The sequence below is a fragment of the Rissa tridactyla genome, chromosome 2, assembly GCF_028500815.1.
Source record: "Rissa tridactyla isolate bRisTri1 chromosome 2, bRisTri1.patW.cur.20221130, whole genome shotgun sequence".
Lineage (NCBI taxonomy): Eukaryota > Metazoa > Chordata > Aves > Charadriiformes > Laridae > Rissa > Rissa tridactyla.
Window position 1 is genome coordinate 46,325,819 of NC_071467.1, and position 23,267 is coordinate 46,349,085.

Consider the following 23,267-nt stretch of genomic DNA (forward strand, 5'->3'; position numbering starts at 1 on the left):
GCCGTAACCCGCGCCGGAGCAGCGGCTGCGCTCTGGCACTGCCGAGGTGGGGAAGCGGCGCCAGATGTGGCTCGGCCCTGGCAGCCGGCGCTCAGGTAACCTTGGGGGCAAGTTCGGCTCAGCACAGGGCGGCAAGCGGGGAAAGAGACGTCTCGAAGATATTACAGTTGTTTATTACCCACAATTCACTGTGGGAGATAGTTTCCATTGAGGCTTTTAATAATTGTCATAAAAGGGGTAATAAAAACGAGTCTTTGCCCTTTCCCTGCCTGGCAGCTTTCCCTGCTGCCTCGGTGGCCATGTGGCACTCCTGGGCTCGCTGAGGGCCACGGCTGCCCCTGGCACCAGGCTCAAATGAGTGTTTCAGCTGGAGAGCAGAGGAATCAACTCCATGAAAAACTTGGGATGGGGAAGATCGCTCGCTGAGGCCTCATCCATAGGGAGGGAGCGCTTTTGTTTCAAATAGTTCCCAGCAACAATTACGGTTTGTTACCTTCCTTCTCAATAAAGATGTGCAAGTCTTCATGTTACAAATGAAGAAATTCAGAATCTTGGCATCGGATTTTATTAATTAAAAATACTGTTTGGCTGTATTTTTGTAGAGGAAACACCTATTGAAAAATAAAAATAAACTTTCGGATGTACGCTTCATTTCAAAAGTTAATTTAGGGCGCTTCAATCACAGAAAACATCCACGTTTACCCATAGTGATAACTGAGGGGCAGCCTTTTTTTTTCGTAAGCGGGTGGTACGGTCTGTTTTTATATACACTTGTGTCTTGGTGTATTTTGTTCTTTTGATCTCTGGTGCCAATAAGGACGGTGGCACCATGACTAAAGCTTGCTGAGGTGAGGCACTCGCCTTTCACATTGTCACTCCACCAATATAAGAAAGATAAAGCACAATAAAAAGCTGCATGAAAAGGCTGGGGGCCCATCTGGAAATCAAGTGGCCGCTCGTACGAGGTGTTTAATTGCACTTTTGGCACATACCTCAGATATTTACTGGGTACTTTGCCCTGTACTGCGGAGGACAAAGTTTAGGTTTATAGTTTAACGAGGCTCTTCTCGTAGGACTTTTGATACCTTCGGCACCAATAGATGTTTGTGCGCGGCAGGCCTCCCTCCGCTGCCAACTGAGGTTTCCTTGGACTTTTGGAAGGGTCTGGAGCAGGAATGGAGCCCGGCTCTTACAGGGGCAGGGGCTCTGGTGCCTTCCTCTCCCTCTGGTCCATAGCAAAAGGCCCTTGGTGGGGGGTGAAAGGCTCTGAGACAGGGGAAAGTAGCCCTGATGGTGCAAAAGAGCTTAGAATATGTCCATGATACTAAAAATAGTTAAAAGCTCCATCTTGGCTCTAAAATAAGTGCTATAACTGGAAGCCCCAGCTACATCAGTGCTACTGGTGGTGTATTGGTGGAGCAAGTGGAGTTGCCCTAACAGCGCTTTCCCTGTGCAGCCCAGTGAGCCCGAAAATACCCTCCAACGTCTGTGGATCGTGGCTGCTCTCCCCAGCCCCGACGGGGGAGTGCTGCGCTCGATAAAATCCAGCCGCTCACCGGGGAGGTTGGAGCTGGCCCGCGAGGCAGCAAGGAGGGCTCTGCCGCAGGGAGAACCCCCAGCCGCTGGACTCCTGCTTCGCCAGGTGGGTTTGTTCAGCTTCCGGAAAAGAATACGATGACGAGCGGCTCGGAGTCGGAGGCTGCTTCTGGTCTCACCATGCAAAACAAACCTTAGCGACTATCCAGAAGTACGGCAGAATTTTTCCTTCCCAGATTAAATAACCAGCTGTGTACTACGTCCGGAAATTCATTAGTTGCATCTAAGAAGCAATGTCAACCATTAGCATATATTCTCAGTAGGTTTTTCTTAGCGTTTGGGGTAATATTCGTGCTCAAAGTAGTCATCACCGTCCCTGACATCTTATAATTTCTCCCTAACTAAAAATAATAACAGTGCTCAACGCAGAGGAGAGCTCTGCAGCTGCAGCCCCCTTTCCCAGCTGATAAAGGGGCTCCTGCATCCCGCTGCTTGTGCTCAGGGTTGTTCTTAGTGCCCACCAACACCGCCCCCGTTTAAATGCTGTCTTCTCCCAAAACTTCACAGTTTTCCAAATCAGGGTGTTGAAATAAGGATTTGTTATCGCTGCTTTAAAATGCCTTTCCCCCCCTCCCCCGCCCCTAAATACTGAGGATGAGGGTCTGCTGAGTCACTTATATTAACACCGTGTGCCTCATTAGGAAATAACCTGGAGTTTAAAAATTTCATTTCTGAGCTGTGTTGCTTGTAAGAAATGGCACCTACGTGGAAAGGTCGCACCCTGGCAGCCACCCTCGGCACTGAACGGTGTCACTGGTCTTGTAGCAAAGCTACCAAAGAGCTACATCTCACGTTACACCAACAGTGTCCAGAATAGGGTGTTACGGTTTGGTTTTTTTTGTTGCAAAAAGTTTTGGGAAGGAGTGGCCATAAGGGATTGGAAATGATTTGGTTACAGTTTCCATATTATGTACAGGGGTTTTGGGTTTGCGTTTTGGTCACTTTGGGGTTTTTTCCCTTTTTGATGGGACAGGAGAGGGGAACGCTCATCTACCTGTCCGTTAAACTCCCGGTTAAGGCTACTGTGCAAGATTTCATTTGGTGAGGCAGAAAGCGTAGCTGTGAATTTGAGCTCACGAGTCTCGTCCCTGCTGGAAACTCGGGCAAAACCTGTAGCAGGAAAAGGTTCAGAGCATCCACCAAAGAGCGTGAGAAACAGAGGAGCGCAGGGTCTGAGGTTTTGCTGCTGGGGCACTGGGCCTTTTGGGAGCCCAGGTACGTGGAAGATTTAATTCAGCAGCCACAAGCGCAGCTGAACAAGCCGAGCTGGGGCTGGCACCGCTGAGCTCAAACGCCCGCAGGGAGTCAGAGCACAGAGTTTAAAAGAGCTAAAAAGAAAAACCCTTTCATTTACCAGCGAGTTCTTCAGCCGCTAACAGTGGGGTGGCCGCGGGCTGGGTCACTGCAATGAACTGACCCAAGTGAGCGCAAGTGAGGAGCAAAACGCTGTCAGAGCCCTCCAGGAGCCGGAGCCGGCAGCAGCCCTGGCGGGGGTGGGACAGGAGGTAGGGAGGGTCCATCCAGCAGCCACTGCTCTGGCTTATGATAGCCAACACCAACCTCGAGGAGGTTCTGTCCCTCCCTAGGAGTGACTTGGCAGGTTTTTAACTCTCCCTGGACAACTTGCACCTCCTCACCTGTATGTCCCATTCCCCCAAGTCCCTGGTCAGCCCCCAAGTGCCAGTCCTGGCTTCTAGCTCTTGAATGAAACCATCACTGCACCCCCTGCGTCTTGCTGGGGGGAGGAGAAAACCAGGCAAACCACCCCCCCCACCTTTTTCACCCTTATCACCTGGCTCTTTGTCACCTTTCCCTCTGGTGCTGTGAGGTGCTTCCCCCAGACAAGGTGTCCCGTCCCCCCCCCGCCAGCAGTCCTGCTCCGCAGCTGCCTCACCCCAGCCCAGGAGTCCCCCAGGAGCAGGTGTCCTGCTGGTGCTGCCTCAGCCCCGTCGCACCCCAAGAGCAGCGAAGGGCTCCGTGGGCTCCGCAGGACCAGCCCAGCCCCACCGGGCTCCCAGCCCCGCTGCCCCAAAGAGCCCCGCGCTTCTGGGTTGCCAGGGGCCAGCATGCCGGGAGGAGGACGGGGAGGCTGAAAGCCAGGCTGAAGCATTGCCCCGTGTCCCCACCTTCCCTGGGTGGCCTGGCTCTCATTTACCAGGAAAAACGAGGCAGAAATAACAGTGGGATTTAATTCCTGTCCCTGGAGGGCTCAGTGTCCTGGTGCTTCGCTGGGTTAGTGGAGAGGGACTCTATCAGGGAGTGTAGCAACAGGACAAGGGGGGGGTCACAGTTTTAAACTGAAAGAGGGGAGATTAGATACTAGGAAGTAATTCTTTACTGTGAGGGTGGTGAGGCACTGGAACAGGTTGCCCAGGGAGGTTGTGGATGCCCCATCCCTGGGAGTGTTCAAGGCCAGGCTGGATGGGGCTTTGAGCAGCCTGGTCTAGTGGGAGGTGTCCCTGCCCATGGCAGGGGGTTGGAACTAGATGATCTTTAAGGTCCTTTCCAACCCAAACCATTCTATGATTCTGTGATTCACAGCCAGCACTCTGTAGTTTAAAGTTTTGTCTTTTTTCTGCAAAGTTTTCTCAGAGAAAGGTTTCTTGTCCTCTCTCTCCAGGTGCAAATGCTCCTCTTTGCTTCATTTGGAGCAGGAACCTCAAACAGGTTTTAGAGAAAATATTCTGAAACTCAGATGCTCAAATATTTCTCACTGCTGTTCAAAACTGACTGGAGCTCAGAGAGAAGCCGTGATTCGGTGGGTCAGGTACTCAGCAGGACGGGTGAGGGAACTGAGGGCTTGGCTCTGCTTTGCTCTCCATGACATTATTTATGCAAATGGGAACAGATGCAGCTGCCGAGATGCCAGGAAACAGCACGGCGTGGATATAGTCCTGCCTTCAGCCCAGCGCTTCGGTAAGCGACAAGTATCCCTTACTCACCTGCTGCTGGCTGCTTGGCTGCAGGTGTGGTACTACCCCGGGGCTCCACACCCTCCTTGGCACCCGGGGGAACCCCCCGAAATGCGCTCCTGAAATCACACATCTCGGTTAGGCTCCGCAACCAACTCACCTTCCAGGGGATGGCTCTCGCCACTCGGTTTTGGGGGCCGGGTAGTGACACCTCTGACCACGAGCTCCGAACACGCCTCCGGGTCCTGACGACACCACGAGCAAAGCTGCACCCTCCACAATGGGGCGTAGGTGTGACACGGGTGGCAGATATCGGGGCTTACACAGGGTTTCCATACCCAGCAGGTCGCTGTTTATCGAGGGATTTGGGACTCTCATTGCCATCCGGCGGGGTGCCCTGTGGCGGCCGGGCGACCTGGCTGGGAATTGCATCTCTTTTTTGGGGTAACACGTGACGGGTGTTCAATGAGACTGTTGGGGCTGGCACAGTTGTGCACCGACACCATCTGATGAGCAGCTGCCCTCTGGGGCTGAGGACCTCAGTGAGCTGAAAGCACAACACAGTTCCACGTACAAACAGTTCCACGAGATGCGTTCCAGGACAAATTATACTTTTATGGCTACAACAGGTGAGATGTTATCGCCTACCAGCAATCCACAGACCCTGTCGCAGAGAAGGGGGGGAGAGAGTGGGTGTCACTGCTTCGCACGTCTGAACCACCTTCCCATGCTTGGTGCACCCACCTCTCTACGCTTCCTGCAGAGAAAAAGGTCCGGGAGGACCATGGGACAGTCGCAGTTCCCCGCTGGAGAGCCAGGCCAAGGGCAGGTGGCACAGAGACACAGGACGTGAGCGCACCCCAGGGCTGGAGGGCAGAAACTAACAACAGGCAGAACTGGCTTTGGGGATATGTATTTTTGGACAATGTGGAACAGGAAAATTGTTTGCTCTAAAAAAAACCCAAAAAAAAGCAACCGCTTGTTGTGTCACTAAGTTCAGTGCTAAACGTTCATGTAGATAAAGGTTGCGGGATGAAGCCTGTGATGAGCAGATCAAATCGAGTTTATTTAAACACAGCATCTCCCTGGGGTGAACTGCAGCGCCGGAGTTAAAAGCAAAGCAAACCCCCACCCCCCTCCATGCAAAACCTCAAACCTCACCTGCCAGATGCAAAACCTCCCCTGCCGGGCAGAGCACCCCAATCCCCATCCCACCAGCCTTCCCACGAGGAGTTCACGGCCAAAAGGCGAGCGGGTACCAGTCCTGGCCCCACTATTTATGTTAAAATACACACCCCTTTGATAAGCAGCCGCGTTACTGCAACAGCTGCGGCAGCGGCAGATGGAGCCTGGCCCCGAGCGGGGCAGCGGGGCCTGGCATGAACCTGGCATGAGCCGCACGTCCCCACAGTCCCCAGAAAGCCACCACCTCCGGGCGGCACAGCGCTCCGCAGGGCACACAGCTTCACACCAGCGGTGTTAGATATCCGAGGGCTGGGCTGAAAAGTCAGCGGCTGGGTTAGTCTTACCGAAACGTCATAAATTTAGCTGGATCTGCTGGAAAAAATATAAAAAATTTAAAAAAAACCCCCAAACTTAAAATAGATTTTTTTTTTTAAGGGTTATTTATTTATTTATGTAGTTAGTAATTCGGTCAATGGAGCACCTGAGGGTGAAGCCAGGGTTGTTTTTTTTTAAACAACCTGCTATATGTAACTGGAAAACGTAGCATTTCACACCTTTGAAATGAAAATATTTTCATTTCTCTGGTACTTGCCAATTTGATAGTAGTAGTTTACTAGATGGGGGGGGGGGGGGGGACGGACACACACATAATCACTTACCACAAGTTTTTAAGGGAGGTTTAACTTCACGCAATCAGCGTGAGGCAGCTCAAGATGCCTCAGCGACCCCTTTCCCACCCGAGCATCCTGCAAGGAGCCGTCCGAGCCGACACCCTGTCACTGGGGGAGCCTCGGGGGGGGGGAGGGGGGGGTGGGGTGTGCGGATTTACAGCCCTTTCGGGTGAGGCTGCGGAAGGGAGCGGAGCCTCGGGAGGGCGCTAGGGTGATGCGCAGAGAGACACGCGTGGGGCCGGCAGCATCTTTCCCGTATCGCTTCGTCCAAAGCGCCGCTGGGGAAAGTGGTGGGGGGGTGGTGTGTGTGTGTGTGTGGGGGGTGGGGGTGGTGTAAAACGAGCCTTTTCCGACAGCTTTTCCGCTGGCACGCGTGGAAATAAGCCAGGAAAAGGGAAAATTAAGGCTCAATCGGAGTGTGGCAGGGGGAAATGGGGGGCCGGTACCGGCGGCGGGGCGGACACCCCCCCGGGGGGACGGGACGGTGCGGGGAGGGGGCAGGCGCCAGAAGGGCGCCTGCCCCCTCCCCGCACCGTCCCGTCCCCCCGGGGGAGGGGGCCACCCCCGACCGCGGCCACCCTCCGCCGGGAGGTGGCAGCTCTCCGCGGCGGGAGCCCAGCCTCCGCGGCCGCGCACCCCACCCGCTCCCGCCCCCGGGTCCCCGGGGGTGCCGGGAACAGTCGTTCCCCGTCATTGGGGCAGGAGGCGGGGCCGGCGCCGTATAAGAAGGGACCGAGCGGGCGTTTCGCTCCCAGGTCCAGAAGACGCCTTGTCCCATCCCCGCCTCCCATCGCGGCGTGACCCGAAGGCGGATCGACACCCCCCCGCCACCCCCCTCCGGCAACCGCCGCACCCCCGCACACACACGCACGTCGGGGAGGCGAGGGGACGGCAGCGGCAGCACCAGTGCCACCAGTGCCCCCACCAGCAGCACCAGCACCGAGCCGTCCCGCTCCCCACCTGCCCGCCGGGGGAGGCTGGAGCTGCGATCGTCGCGGAGCGGCGGCTGGTACCCGCGGCCCGGAGCCCCCGCGTCCCGCTCCCCGATGAGCGCCGCCGCTCTCTACAGCCTGGACTCGCCGGCATGTTATAAGAGCTGGTGCCTGGAGCCCGCCAACTTCTACGACGCCAAGGTGGGCAGCGGCGGCGGCGGGCCGGGGGCCGCCTGCAAGCCGGGGGGCCGCGGCTGCGGGATGAGCGGCGAGGAGGCGGGGGGCGGCCCGGGGGGAAGCGGCACCAACCTGGCGGAGCTGAGCGCCGCCGCCCCGGCCATGTACGAGGACGAGAGCGCCATCGACTTCAGCTCCTACATTGACTCCATGTCGGCCGTGCCCAACCTGGAGCTGTGCAACGACGAGCTCTTCGCCGACCTCTTCAACAGCAACCACAAGCCCGAGCGGGGCGGGGATTACGGCGAGTACCTGCCGCCGGGCGGCGGCGCCGGCCGCGACCCCGCCAAGGACCTCGGCGCTGCCATGACCACCCTGCTGGGCGCCGAGCCCCGCACCGCCTCCTCCTCCTCCTCCTCCTCCTCTTCCTCCTCCTCCTCCTCCTCCTCCTGCCGCGGCGCCCTGAAGCAGGAGCCGGACTGGAGCGACAGCGACCTCTCCTCCTCCCTGCTGCCCTCCCAGATCGCCACCTGCGCCCAGACCATCATGAACCTGAGCGGGCAGCCCACGCCGCCCACCTCCCCCGAGCCGCCGGGCAGCAGCTCCCCCTCCAGCTGCAGCACCCGCTCCCCGGGACCCGCCGCCGCCGGGGCCGCCGGGACCGTGTCCGGGTCGGGGCAGGGCGTCCCGCCGCCGCCGGCCGCCGGGGGGAAGGAGCGGGGCGGCAAGAAGTGCGTGGACAGGTTTAGCCCCGAGTACCGGCAGCGGCGGGAGCGCAACAACATCGCCGTCCGCAAGAGCCGGGACAAGGCGAAGCGGCGCAACCAGGAGATGCAGCAGAAGCTGCTGGAGCTGTCGGCCGAGAACGAGAAGCTGCACAAGAAGATCGAGCAGCTCACCCGGGACTTGACCAGCCTCCGGCACTTCTTCAAGCAGCTGCCCAGCGCCTCCTTCCTGCAGCCCGGCTCGGGCACCGACTGCCGGTAACCGGGGGGGAACGGGACGGAGAGACGGACTCCGGGAGACCGTGGATAAATACCTCAGAGGGCCGGGCCGGGCCGGGCCTGTGCCGCGCCGTTCGGTGCCGCGGCGCCCCGGGCCGGGCCGGGCGCGGGAGGAGGCGCGATGCCGCGGTGGGACCCGCCGGCCCCCGGCCGCTTTCTGAATGTTGTAGCGACGTGGGGCGATGCCTGAGGGGTCTTTCACCACGAAACCTGCAAAAAAAAAAAAAAGCTAAATATATTCTTTTTTTTTTTTTTTCTCTCTCCCCTTAAATTATTTTTGTAATGGTAGTTTTCGTCTTTTCTACATTTTACGCATACCGATGCAGCTATGGTACATCTGTTAAAATGATTCAAAACCCCATGTATTTTAGACAGTAGTAGGATGAAAAAAAAAGACTTGAGCATGCTCAACCTTTTATATCAATTTTTACAGCATTTCTAAGAATAAAAAAAGAAATAAGCATTTTAAATCAACCCTGCTCTCGTTTGCTCCATCTCTTGAAAGCAGAGGGGAAGTTGCGCTTCTGGGCGGGGGGACACGGGATGGGGGGTTCCAGCAGCTGAAAGGGGGGTGGGGGGATCGTGAGGAGAAGGGGGTGTGTGTGTGTGAGGTGCAGAGTGGTTGTTTTCTAAAGCAGCCGAAGGGCGATGCAGTGGTGGTGATCGCTGGGGCTCCCGCAAAGTCAACTTTTCCCCCCCGGAGTCGCACGGCGGTGGCAGAATGCTGGGTCCGGTGTTGGGCTGAGCTGGCTGCTGGGGCCGAGCAGCAGTTGTGCGGCAAGAGGGGCTGCTCCTTGGCCAGGAGTCTGCCAAAACCACACTATTTTAAAAGAAAAAAAAAAAAAGTCTACATCAACACAACACCATCATTTAAAATTCCTGTTAAAACCCCTTGTTTTCCACTCCCGACAAGGCGAAGCTGCACCTACGCTAACGCGCTCCCAAGTTCCAGCCAGCCGCAGGCCCAGAGGAGATGCTGCTGCACACACGCACTTCAGCCCGCTCTAGGCTACCATGGCAGTGCAGGGGCTGGCCACTTTCACTGACTGCTGCTAGTGAAAGTGAGAACAGGCAACCACACCAATCTCTTGAGTGAGTGAATAAATTACGAAAGGTTGGGCTACTTGTCTGAATTTTGATAGTGCGTGCACAAAGACGACAGCATCTGTCAGGCACTGGCAGAAAAATGGCCCGTCAGGACAAGCGTCTCCAACAGCCAGTGCTCCTCAAGAGAGAGAGGAATCTTGCTGGCTTCGAAGGCCCACTCTGGTCACGTACAGGGCAGCATCCCAGGCACAGGAATGGGCTGACGTCCCCTTCTTCCTTACAGGGAGGCAGGTAAGGAGACTGAAACACTTGGAGGAGGGGGGAAAAAGGGGATTCAAAAGCTGGGTCATTCCTGTAGTGCTTGTGACGTGTATAATACTTTCCACTATCAGCCTCAGCCACAGGAATGATCAGTGTAGCAACAAGTTTGCTGTTCCTTTTCTGCTGGGACATGCACAAAACCATTCATTCCTCCTCCTCTGACCTGCACATTTTTTTTTAAATACTATGAAAGGGGAAGAAACAAAATACCTAATTTCTGACTGAACTCTTACATTAATTGCGTCTCAAACAACGCACACGTAGGAACATTTTGATATTATTTTAACTGATCTCTAATCCATGCCTCTGTAGTCAGGGTGAGGATAGTTTTGTGGCCTACAAAGCAGTTTACTCGTTACCCGTAACAGAAACTGTATAATGAAACACTCGCCTTGTGGGAAGCTACAGATAACATGGTACTTCTATGCTTAGAGACCAATTAGCTGTAAAACATTAACTTTATATATGCTTGACACTTCAAAATATAAGCTTTGTTCAAATCTCCGTCTTTATAACATTTATTGCAAGGTGATAACAAATGTTACAACTCAGAATTCGCGCACAACACAGTGTTTTGCAGCCGGTGGTACGTCTGGGATCCGCTGATAAAACTCAGCTTAGACCAAAGTTTGTTGCCCATAGCAAAGTATTTATTTCAAAAATATCAGTAAAACATTTTCCATCGACACACAATAAATACAGTATTATAAAAAAAATATACAACCATTCAAAACTTCCAGAACAAGAGGTTTTACATACATGAATAGCAAACACGCTGAAGAACTGTATGACTGTATGCTTAAATTCTGAACTGATCGAAAAAAGAGGAGTTCAGAACGTTGAACACATTGTTTTAATATTTTGGCTTTTCCAGTGTTAGCACAATGTGCTTTTTAAATCACAGTTTTAATAAACTATCTTAATACTTATCACACTTGCATTATACATTATCTGTGTACTAGTTAACAGATAACCAGATTACAAAGTCCACAGATACTATAGTAGCTGACTAGAGTTCAGCTCAGTGTCTCGCTGCTGCTTCCAGAAGAACAATTTCCTCCAGTGCAACACAGTCGGGGTGGCTGGTTACGGAGTGGACGTAGCAGTTCAATAACCCCACCTCCTTTCCCAGCACGCTCTGCACCTCATAACTCTGCAGTGATAAAAGCATGTTGATTAAAACAAACAGTCCTGGACATTCTGTTCTAAGCAGCATTAGGCTCGGAAGATGCAGGGTGTAAGGTCCTCTTCCAACAGATAATTTTTTTAAGGACTCAAAAAGAAAGGTGCATTAGGACTGACGGAAAGAATGAATACATTACATTTTCAATAATTAGATCTCACTCCTGCTTAAAGTGCTGCTTCCTTAGTAGGCTTTTAAAATTAGTTGTTTAAAAAAAACCCCCAAAACGCTACTGTGTCGTTGAACTCAATTTTACTGCAGCGTAACCTGCATGTGCTGCCTTTATCTAGCTTTCTGATACTCGCAGGAATTCATATGCGCCAGCAACGTGTATATACATAACCTATATCAACTACCTTAGCTAACAGATCCACTAAAGGAAAAAAAATATTTTGTAACTCTCTTTAACACCCCCCCCCAACTTTGTGTTGTATCATTTACAACCACTGGCACTTACACAGTCCCTCCTGTTTAATGATCCGCCTGGCACCTTACCTACGTGAGCCGTGCCTGAGCAGATTTGTAGAGACTGTATTCTGCGTGAAGGAGAGGGATGCCAGGCTGGGATGGTTTCTCTAAGATGAGAGAGCACTTTAACAGAAGAAGTGGTTACAGTGACGGCTGACACCTCGCCTGAGAGGGTACCCATCTCAGATGGCAGGTTTACATCCATTTCTCTCCTCAGTGGGACTTGTCGATGACCATGTCCCCGCTTTCATCCGGGCTGTGCATTTGTACAGGTATGCGACACCCACGTCTCTTGCCTGATTCAAGGTATAAACAACCCTTTTCTTTTTTTTCTTCCTAGATTATTTTTACCCCAGACCGGTTCTGCAGTCCAATCCACCACGCAGCTGCACAAACAGCTACACTGGTGTAACAGAAGGGTTGTCACAAGGTAAGGAACAAGTGGCCAGGGGCAGTGACGGCCTAAACCAACCTCCCTGCCAAAAGAAGTGTTACAAAGCTACACCCTTAGAAACTTTAGCAGCACTGGCAAAAAAATGCCACATCAAGTGGTATTTCTTGTGATGAATCTTTGTTGAGATGTGCTGCTGTTTAAAATGCAGTGGTTCAGAGATATAAATGCTTATTAAAAAAAAAAAAAAAAAAAAAAAAAAGGAAAAAATTATCCCTGCATTTCAGCTAGGGAAAAAAAAATATGTTTCTAAATTGCCAGACTTCTAAATACTAGCATTATAAAAACTGAAACATGAAAAAGAGGTTGTTTGAATTCTTATAACTTGAAAAAGAACTATGTTTTGTCGGTCTGTAACCAAACCAGACACATCCTGTAAAACTTAGCAAGACTTAATGGCTATTAAAAGAGCAAACAAATTTTGGAAATTTCTTGTATCTCTTTGTTTAAATGAAATAAACACCCTCCAGTGCAAGGAAAATAATTTACAGTTTCAGAGAAGTGTCCCAATTTAAAAATGATCCACAAATTCCATTAAAACCATGGAGCACGTAATAGCAAAATGCTAGAAGACTGTATAAGCCTGGGAAAGCAAAATGACCCCAATACGTGTCACCTAACCAAAGATACTTAACCGGGATGATTAAGCGTGACAACGAGCTGACCTTTGCTCCCTTCCATGTGCATTGGAGAAGGGGGGGATCTCGGAATCCTAATTGGACTTAATCACCCTCTGAAGGTGCCGCTCCTTCGCTGCTGACCACCCGGCAGCCAATGCCAGCCAGGCACCTACTCGGGTGCCTCCCTCACCTGCGATAAATCTGGGTCACTGTGCCAAATGTCAGGGTTCTTCTGATATCTCAGATTAAAGGAATACCTACTTCGCGATTACATAAACTGTACTTTAGCCCGTGGATCCCTGTGGCCTACACGTGTTTCATTCTTACAACTATAAAGTATTATTTTGCACGTGTTTTGCAAATTTCTCTACTATTACCGCCTGCCAGTAATTTCACGGTTGTGCTATAAGAAAGCAGTTGTGGCTTACACGGTTTAGAAGACCAGCCCAAAAAGGTGGGATGCTTGGACTGTGTCTTTGCTGTCTTTGGATCTTCAGCCAGAAAATGAAGCAAAGCCCAGCACCTTTCATCGCAGCTCTGAATGTCTGGACATTCTGCCATTTGCAGATAGCTCTGCAGATCCACAGCTGAGCTAAAGCTGTCTACACATCCCACCTGCGGGATCCCTCTGCTAAAAAGGAGTGTGTCAGCCTGACGGCAGTCACGCAATAGCAGGGCATCAGCAGGTGGAAGGTGGGACTGACAAAGGGTCCAGCCAAATCCCAGGCTGGACACGAGAAAAAAAATCATTATTTCCAGTGAAATCTCCTACTGCTCCTAGTGCAGTTTTGAAATGAGCTGCCTGGAAAGGTGGTGGAACCTCCACCCTCGGAGCTTTCCAAGACCCTGCCAGCCAAAGTCACATCTGACTGGCCCACGAGTTGGCAATAGCCCAGTGTGAGGTGTGAGCGGTGGGTCAGATGACGACCTCCAGGAGTCCCTTTGATTTCTATAATTCGAGTATCTTCCCACCTGATCCATGTCTCCTGTACTCTGCTTCTACAGTAAGTTATGTAGTTTAACTTTCTTTAGTCAACATTCATTTCACCTACCCCATCCTCACTGGCTGCGGATGTCAGGAGAGAAGAGATTGTCCTTTGTAACAGCTGGAATGAGAAAATGAACAAGTTTTGTTTATGGCAAACATCTTGCAGGTTAAAACACTCATGTTAAACAAAGATTAATAATTTTAATATAGAATGGTTTTATGTCTCTGGCCAAGAGAGGCGAGGAGAGGTGGCACAGAAGATGTTCAGAATGGGAGTCTAAAAATACACGTTCCTTTTAGGCTGTGGAGATTGAGGTTTCTCGAGGGCCCAACCCATCAAGGCCTTCAGCTGGAGCACAAAACAGTTTGGAAACCTCAGGGTGAACTCAATGACTGTATTATTTGTGTAAGGTCTGGGAACTGTATTCTTAGTCCAATGAAGAACAAGTCTAGTATCAGATTAAGTTATGGGATACTCTTACATCTGCTAATTTTTCTTCCCAGCTGTTTATAAAAAGTGTGGCTGTATCTGTGTACATATCTAGTCTCTCTATAGTCAATACACCAAAGCTTATTTTATGCCATACCTTTACTTTTACTATACTTTGAGATCGGGATGGACAACTCAAGAAGACTTCCAGCTGCATTTTCAAAACTGGTGAAATGACAACTTCGGAGCACTGGTTGCAGTATACTAATCCTCTGAAACGTGCAAATAATGATGGAAAAACACAGAGAAATGTAAAAGTTATCAGTCGTAAAAACAAAATACACAAAAAACCAGTTACTTTGCTGGTAGACTTTTAGTAGGAAAACCCTGGTAGACATTCAGTTGATAACAGCAAATAGAGCTCTTCTGTTGGTAGAGGTGAGTAGTTCTTGGAAGACCTAAAATCTTCTAGCAAAAGGATCTTCCTTTTATACATTTTGGCAACATGGGGGCAGGTCAATATTTTTAGTCACCTCACTTAGGCAAATATTGATCTCATAACCTTCTAGAAGCTATAGCAAAAGAAAATTTGCAGTATAGATTTGGCCCAAGTGACTTATTGATTTAGGCCCTCGTTCAGCCAACATTCAACATTTTCAGCACACACTTAAGTCATGTGCATAAAATTAAGCTAAGCCATAAGTGCTTCTTGGAATAAAGTCTTAAACAAATATTGATGCTCCATTGTTCTCCAAATGAAGCAAAAGCGTCCTTCACAGTAAAGAGAATTTTTTTTATTGAACTACACTACTATGTGAACATACACACATCCTTCTTTTTTGCATGATAGTATAACATAGGACAACCTTTTTCTATTTTCATCCTTTTTCTCCCGGATGCTATACCCAACAAAGCATAAGCGGTAAAGCTTCTCATATTTAGGAAAATGTTACCTATTTCAATGGGATCAAGCCCATCCAGCTTCTCCTTATGCTTTTTTTAAGCTTTTTCAGTAGAAAGAACCCCCCTTTCCTTCTTTTTTAGACTCTGACTACTCTCTTATCCTCTCGTGATTTTATCCCATCAGGTATCTCTGACTCCGCAAGAGCAAGCTGGCTAAGCAGCTGAAGGGGAGGCTTTCCAAGAGCACGCCAGTGTTGACACGGGTTTAGCAGTTCAGGCAGTAACAGATCCTGTGGGATCAAGTCTTCACATCTGGGACAGTCGTACTCCCAGAATTATTCAACGTCCTTTTTAGAAAGGTTACAAAGTTAATAGGTCTGAAGTGATTCTCTTTCACACCTACATAAATTACAGTGAAGATCACAGTTCAATATAAAAATGAGGTGAATTGGTGGTACACAGGGTAACAAGGTAGGGCAGAGAAAAACAAGAAACTACTTTTCAAAGAGTTTAAAACCAGATCTGTGATTTATGTGGATGTTTATTAAAACTAATATTATAATGCAGTGGGTTATAAAATGTTCATAAGCAATACTTTAAGATTAGTTTGAAAAAAAATGTGATAACTGTAAATTAAAACCACTTCATATCTACTTGTATCTTTCTTAATAAATTAATCTAACCTTGCAGGTTTTATCAGTTCATCAGCAATAAAAATACTACGTCTTAGCTCTAGGAAGGAACAAAGTGCAGCCTGTGCCTGCAGGAATCATTGCATCACCTACTGCTGTTATGGCTACATCTGCAAAACACCTGGAGTGCTCTGGAGCATGCTGACTCTCACCTGTCCTGAGGACACAGTTCCAACTTTCCATTGCCACATCTGTCACACGCAGGCCAGGAGAAAGCAGTGCTCTCATTAACTCCAACAACAGTACCTGCAGAAGACGAAACTCTTACAAACTACTAATGGTAAGGTAGCAAACGCAGTTACTCCTGGCTTCATAGCAGGTTTGACCCTTTCTGATACTCACTCTAAGAGTAAGACTTGTCGGAGCAAGCATCAGCTCTTCCAACAATCCCACTCCCTTTCTCCTTCGTCCCTCCAACAAGAGATGACAATAGGGCAAAGTGTGTTACATTATAAAAATATCACAAAGTAGATAATTGATAATTAACTTTCCAAACAGGTTCAGTTCTTTTGGTTTGCGTTTTATTGTTTTTCTGATTTGTTTTCGTTTGTTTGCTTTCTTTCTGGTCCTCTGATGTTTTCTTGGCAATAAATAGCTATAAAAATCATACGGTCAAATAGCTTGATATCGATATTTAGGAAACACAAACTAATGAGAAGACCCAATCCCTTCTGAAAACAACGATGCAGATTAAATTCCATTAACAATGGAGTTATTCTTCATTTATACTGATTTAACAGAGATTAGATCTGGCCCACAGATTTAAGTGTGTGCCTAAGAAGGGAATGCCAAAGATACTTTGGACTAATATAAAGGGCCTTGCTAGTCTTGGCAAGAAAAAATATATTCAGAGCTTTATGAGAAGCCAATAAAGAGTTTATTATGTTTTATGGTAACGATATGCTGAAATTATGAGCATTATTTATGGAGAAAATACTTCCAAGTATTTTGAACTGTACAAAGTGGATCACCTGTAAGAATGCAACTACACTAAAATAAACCCTCACTGGTACAACAGAAGTATAGACAAAAAATTCCAGCTCCCATTGAGCAAGAATCTCACAGTTCTATAGCACGTTCAATAAAAGAAACCCTTGGAGACTAGGGAGCATTTACACTGCCTGTAAGACAGGGGATGAATCCCTTGCTTTCCTGGTTCTCCTGGGACAAGGACTGACAGGAAGGAGGGAGCTCCGCATAAACAACAAAACTGTAATTTTCTTTGGGAATTCAAAGGACAGCAAGTCTGAAGATCAGGAAAGGTACTTCTCAAATACAACATCATAATGAAACAATACGGATTTCACTGACAGAATAAACAATTCTGTGTATTTTACCCTTTGGACTGTTACAGGAATAATTTTGATTCTTCAGTTTTTGTGATAAACTGGGAGTTTCCATCAGTGTTTGCTGTTACAAGGTAGGATGGTTTCTGCCACAGCATGGGCATGTTTCTCTTGTTCATAGAAAAGAAAAGCTACCAATTAGTTTGCTGAAGATGTTTCCTTCTTCATTAAAAAATCATTTTAAAAACAAAACAAAACCCCCTTTTCTGACAGATCTGTTTCTCTAAGCCGTTTAACTTTCCCCCAGTTGTGTGCCCTGTTGAAACTGCAGGATCACAGCGCACAAGTAATACAAGTACACTTGAAGAAAATGAATCAGGATCACAGTGACGAGATTATGCCTAGCGGAGAGGTTTATTCTGATCACAATGTAGAGTTCCCTTGAGAAAACCATCAGAGATCACTGAAGTCAGAACAACTAAAAGCAGCAACAGGTCTAATAATCTAGTGACAGTCTCGTGCGTCCTGCATGTAAAGTGATTTCTCAAGTTTAAGCTGCTGAACTGCTGCACATCTTTGTCAAGACTCAAGATTTTGCTTGACACTCACAAACCCTTTGGATATTCCTCCAAGATCCTTCTTTTAAATGGAAAGGCACATAGCCAAAATTCAATTTTTGCCACTTGTCTATTTTTCTAGGTTGTGGCTCACATCATTAAGAAGAGACTGATAACAGGACAACACCAGGAGAAACAGGTCTCTAGTGAGGAATACAAAGAAGGGCTGAGGATTAAAAGTAACATTCTGGTTGAAACGTTCAAAAACTGAATGTGTTTGTTAGTTGTTTGCTGTTTGTTTCTTTTTTCCAATCAGTTATCCTGATTAATGGACAGGAAGGGGAAAAGTTCAATCAAAAAGAGAAATCTAGGTAAGCTGATTGACCCCATTTTGTTCACAGTTAAGAGGGAAACTGAAAAAACCCCACTCCTGAGTAAGGGCTTAAATATGAAAATATCCAATGTCAAAATGCAATCACTGGTGGTGAGTCATATAGGCAAATATCATTAATCAAGTAATATTCCCACATAACGTATGTGGTATGGACTAACCAGAATTTGCTCATAAGCATGGTTAAGAGGAAAAACAGTTCTGTGCAGTATGACCTGCCAACATTTAAGTCATCATGACTGCTACTACACAGCAAAAAAAAAAAAGGTTACAAATTACTTTGCAATGCATAGTGATAAGAAAATAAATCTATTAACCCTGAGCTCACAGGTGAGAACCACAAACTCATCTTTAAAAGAAGAATAAACTTTCCAGTAGAAAGCAACAACAGGGTTTCATTCCTCTGTTGAAGAGCAACACAATCCATTCCAGAGTTGATATGGCTGGAACTCTCTGTAACCAGGATTTCTTTGCTGGAATTGCAACATTGTCCTTTCAAAGCTGGGCCAGCTATAGAGTTGCACCAGGTTGCTCAGTCGCTTTGAGCAGGAGTGAGGAGTGGAAGAACTCCAGAGGCTCCTTCCAAATTAACTGACCCTATTTATACACCTTCCAAAAAATGATCAATCTACCTAAACCCCATCAGGCAGCATGGCCTGCCCCCTCCCCAGTCCCGGCACTCCTGGAAGCTCTGGCACTGTGACCAATTGCTCTATCTGGGGATGAGGACTTGAATGACCACCTGTATTTTTCACTGGTTAAAAAGAAGTTTTTACAGGGAAGTGTGAGCCTGCTGAACCCCTGAGAGCCAGGGGGAGAGCAAAGGAGCGGGAAGCAGCACTACTTCAAGAAGGGCTAGAGTAAAGCCTTTGCAGCTTTTCTGAGTGTTAGGTGAGAAGAGGCCCACGTACAGCAGACGTAGGTGACCAAAAGTACAGGAAGTGAAAGGAGGGCATGAAGAAAAAGAATGAACGAGGTAACACTGCTTCTCATTGAAAAGTCAGACTAACAACTGAGACAGGGACAGTGAGTGAATGTTAGAGATAATAAATTTTCCTTCATGTGTTACTCCATCAAATACATATTCTCCCACCAACAAAGTAGGGTCAATGCTATTAGTTTCACTTCTTCAGTAGGCAGATGTAGGCAATAACTAACTGAATTCCCAAACACTGGATATGTATCTTAAACACTATTAAATAATTTTAGTTACACATGAAAGTGAGAGCTATCATCTATATATGGCATTAGCATAGGTATAAAGAAGACACTTTACATTGGTACAAATGTGTGGGAACATTCTGATAACAGTTACCCTGGACAAATTTCAGATAAAGCAAGACAAAGTTGAAGGATTAATTTCGCCTTTTGTCATTCTTCCATCTGTAACACAGAACAGGGAAAGCATGATATGTCCCATGTGTGTAAAGTAAGTACTTGTTTACACAATAGATCATAAAGGTGTATTTTCTTTGCTCTACTGGAAAAAGAAAGGACAGAGAAATGTTTGCTTTATCCTATTATGTACACTGTCAATGGGACAAAAGCAGACAGGCACTTCTCATACTTAGTTATAAAACTAAGAGTGCAGAAACGATAACTCTTAGCGTAAATATTGGAGAGGTTAAAACAAAAAGCCGAAAAGTATTTCACACCCAGTGACAGAAACGTCTTTCAAGTAACTCACAATATCAATGTGAGATGTACATAGCAACCAAGGCTTTGAGGGAAGTGCTTGTTTTTCATTATGCATTGTTAGAGTTCAAGACTTGTCATTGGAAGGTGCTCATTTATTAATCACAGAGGCGTTGCTAACTTGCGGCTCTACCAGAAGAGAAGGTATGTTTAGTAACAGCTTTGCACAGTTTCAAACTGTCTTTTCAGTGCATCACGTTATAGCTGGAAGGACTCACTTGTAACCATTATCTGCTATTACTTTAAAGCTCATTTCAAATGCTCCAGCGAATACTCGAAGGTGCAAAACAGTATCAAGAATTTTCTACAAGGGCTACTGGAATCATATGAGTTAAATCAAGAAAGGAAGTTGTCTTTTAAAGCCAAAAGTTATTGGGCTTTTAAGGACTTTTCCCTATAGGCGCTCTACAACTGGGAGGTTTAGAAGCTGACTGGACAAAGCATTAGAAAATACACAGTAGGAAATGTTTCTGCATGATTAGGAAATGTTAGAAAATACATTGTAAGAAACCTTTCTGCATGGTTAGTGGTAGGACTGAAATATTAGACAAAGCAATGATCCAAAGTGGATGGTGAGCAAATATTGGCCAAGTTATGCTAGATGACTATGGTGAAATATTAAATTGCCCCACTGCAGCAAAGCTCCAGGGAAATCAGACACTAACCCCTACCATTCGGGATCTGGCCAACATATCCATCTGCCTAAAAAATATTGGTATACCTTACTGCTGCCAACATCAACAAGACTGGTGTGAACAGAAGGCTCGTGAAAGAAGTCGGTGAAGGAAGGAATATAATAAAACAGATTGTGCATTAAACATTTATTCTGGGGTATGAATGAGTGGGAGCAGAGCTTGGCCAGCAAAAGGCAAACAGAGCCCACAAAGAAGTATAAAAACTTAAATATCCTAATGACCCACAGCAATGCTGTGCTTTTTTACCCCTCCACGCTGTTCGTGCAAGAAATCAATACGAAGACACAAAAGATTAAAGTGAGCACAAATAATTAACCACATTCATTTCAGGAAAGGCCATACAAACCTCTTACAGCACAAACGGAGTTGGCCTGTGTTGTAGAATCCAGCTCATCGAGTCTGACAGGGCCAGTCAGCTCACTGAGGTCAGCACCGGCAGCCGAGTACAAAAGAGGCTTTTGTAATAAGAGAACAGTACGTTCAACACAAATAATCCTACCTGCCAACAAAGACATTTCAACTCAGTACAGTAACAAGGAAAAAGGTGACCATGTTAATTGTCACCGCCAATAAAGACAACGATCTCTGCCAGCTACTAAACAGATGGATAGACTCCATCAAGTTTTCTCAATGACAAAATATTTTGCTTTCAGCGATACATGCATCATGCTCTCGTTACGCTTTGCAACTCCCAGGTAAAAAAGTTGTTTTAGAAATTCAATCATGGCAGGAGAGAGTCCAGTTCCACCTGGACTGCACTGCACCACACAGCTTCACTGTGCCTTCCCCGGTAATAAGCTGGGGCACCTTCAGGTGGTCTTACTTTGTTTCGAATATTACAAAGTGTAGGTGCAGGCAATGCTTTATTCTCCGGAACAGAGATTTCTGCTTCAGGACACACAGCCATTTACACAGGTTGGTGCTTCCAGTCCACTTACATTTTGGAAGTGACTGAAGGTTTGAGATGTGAACTACCCACACAGGCACCGTACAGAACTCGACCCGAACCTCAAAAAAGAGTGACTAAAAATGAATGTAAATTGAACTACCATCATTACATGATCTGTATGGTGGCAAAGGCCCATAGCTATGATAGTATAGGAGAGTTTGTAAAATTTCTGTATCTATTGACACACAAGTCTCTTTTGGTCCTTTCAGAGATCAATAAAACAAGTTTCTGCAAGAATATAAAAACAAATAAAACCTAGTTCCTTAATATTTGTGAGTCTTCTGTCAGACAGCAAATTTGATTGACACTGGTCATTAGATTTGACAGTCATCAGGGAAGACTGAGAGTAATATTGGTGGACATACAGCAAGATCACTGAATTTCTCATTTACTTTGGAGATCAAGCGAAAAAAGTATAAAAGAAACCTTACAGGAAAGCTCTGATTACAACCCCTTTCAAATTTCTCATCCCAAACTTGCAATGCCTCATCTTCATCCGAGAATGAAAGTCTCTGTAGGTCGCACATTGCAGTGTCAGAGGTTAGGATGCTACTTCAGTTTGATTCCAAGTGCTTCAGAACCTTGTGTAAAGCTTACCATTTCCCCACAGCGCATCCTTGAAGAAGACGAGTTGCGAGGCTACACTGAGGGCTTCTGTGATTTCTGTACCGAGAACACACGGTGCAGCAACTGACACAGCAACAACTTTTGGAGTCATATGAACCACATTTTGCAATGTGGAGTCAGTCACAAACAACCAAATCTCTCTTTGATTTATAGGAACATTGTGTTTTGTCTGTGATTTAAAAAAAAAAAAAAAGATACAAAATCAGAATGCAGTTGTTAATTTTTAATAGAAGGAAAGACTAAAACATCCTCATATTTAACTACCTAATAAAACTTAGAGAAATTATTATGTTTAGGACTCATACAGGATAACGAATCAAAGCTTTATTGGAATTTTTCATTATTCCTTATTGCAGATACAAACACTGCTACCTTAAATTAACTTTCTGGGGTTGACCCACTGGAATCTTGGCTTTACCTCTACAAACTATCATGCTTCATCATACATAACTCACTTGGACTGTCCTACCGATTTGAAAATATATTTTATTTTTTAAAATAGTACATGTTATATATATTATATATTGTATATTTATATCATATATTCTGATATATATATATAAAAGTTAATTGGCTGTTTTTATGAACAAAGACTTATATAATTTTTGTCTTAAAAAAAAAAGGCTAATGCTACTACTAATATTATTCCTGAGTGAGCAAACTTTCCAAGTACTGTTATCTGATTCCCAAGCGCACCAGTTCTTGTCTAATAGCTACTGTCCAGTCCTTGGCTAATAGCTACTGCAAGTCACAAAGCTGCAGTTTTTTCTTTCTGATGAACAAACATCTCTAAATATTTGAATGACGCACAGAAATAGGAAAGTAGAGAACTCATAAGTAAGAGACGCAGGAGTCTGCAATGACAATGTAAGTTTTCTGCCTAAGACAGGTATAAAAATACTACGGTGTGACTAAATTAAGGTATATCACAACTACTGATGTCACAACCAAAATACCTACACTTCACCTCAGCCTTCATATCTGAAAATAAGTATCACAAACTCACTAGTATTTTTAAAATTTTTCACATTGTGATGATGAACAAGACAGACTAGGCAGACATTGCGTACACATCAGTGCTTATTCCACAGTCTCTAACAAAATCAGACAGGTTACAATTTGATGATCCATGCTTTTCTTCTCTGTTTTTTAACACAGCTTTTATAATATCTGTGTGCGTATGTGAATTTTCCCATGCTTTAGAAAAAATAGGTTTAAATAGAAAGGATATTTCACATTTAGTAGTCCAAGCAACTTGTAAAATTTTAAGATTCTAATATTTGAAAATATTTAACAAAGATTAAATTACTTTCTTAATTTAAAAAGTTTTTGCTACTATTTTTAATTAGTCTGCCAATTAAAAATTCATACTTAAAACATTTAAATGAGAATTAAATACTACAATGATTGGAGAGACACAGATCACATAACTACTTTATTCTTGAAGTTGCATGTCTCTAGTATAAGGTAATGCAACGAGAACCCCA

General features: G+C 46.5%; 2 protein-coding genes and 2 long non-coding RNA genes across 6 annotated transcripts in view; 2 read left to right on the forward strand and 2 right to left on the reverse strand.

Annotated features, from left to right (window-relative positions):
- Positions 1 to 633: 633 nt before the first annotated feature.
- Positions 634 to 6,432, reverse strand: LOC128905307 (uncharacterized). The gene is made up of 3 exons (XR_008464832.1): positions 6,353 to 6,432; positions 4,669 to 6,065; positions 634 to 1,819 (listed from the first exon to the last, which is right to left on the reverse strand). It is a non-coding gene; the product is annotated as an uncharacterized LOC128905307 (long non-coding RNA).
- Positions 6,433 to 7,121: 689 nt separating this feature from the next.
- On the forward strand, positions 7,122 to 8,951 carry CEBPD (CCAAT enhancer binding protein delta). Its single transcript, XM_054189357.1, has one exon. The coding sequence runs from the start codon at positions 7,411 to 7,413 to the stop codon at positions 8,458 to 8,460; it is 1,050 nt and encodes a 349-aa protein (XP_054045332.1). The 5' UTR covers positions 7,122 to 7,410; the 3' UTR covers positions 8,461 to 8,951.
- Positions 8,716 to 23,267, reverse strand: part of SPIDR (scaffold protein involved in DNA repair) — a 206,640-nt gene continuing 192,088 nt past the window's right edge. The window contains exons 15-21 of one of the 3 annotated variants that reach the window (XR_008464619.1): positions 21,751 to 21,949; positions 20,551 to 20,703; positions 15,733 to 15,826; positions 14,143 to 14,257; positions 13,620 to 13,673; positions 9,407 to 10,998; positions 8,716 to 9,297 (exon numbers count right to left, since the gene is read on the reverse strand). Coding sequence is in view for 2 of the 3 variants with exons in the window: in XM_054189355.1 (XP_054045330.1) it covers positions 10,867 to 10,998; positions 13,620 to 13,673; positions 14,143 to 14,257; positions 15,733 to 15,826; positions 20,551 to 20,703; positions 21,751 to 21,949 (747 nt within the window). In the remaining variant the exon portion in view is untranslated. Of the gene's footprint in view, positions 10,999 to 13,619; positions 13,674 to 14,142; positions 14,258 to 15,732; positions 15,827 to 20,550; positions 20,704 to 21,750; positions 21,950 to 23,267 lie in introns of all 3 variants that reach the window. The other 2 variants (XM_054189355.1, XM_054189356.1) reach the window with 2 other exon arrangements.
- LOC128904737 (uncharacterized) lies at positions 9,676 to 15,739 on the forward strand. Its single transcript, XR_008464620.1, has 3 exons — positions 9,676 to 9,815; positions 11,837 to 11,926; positions 15,579 to 15,739. It is a non-coding gene; the product is annotated as an uncharacterized LOC128904737 (long non-coding RNA).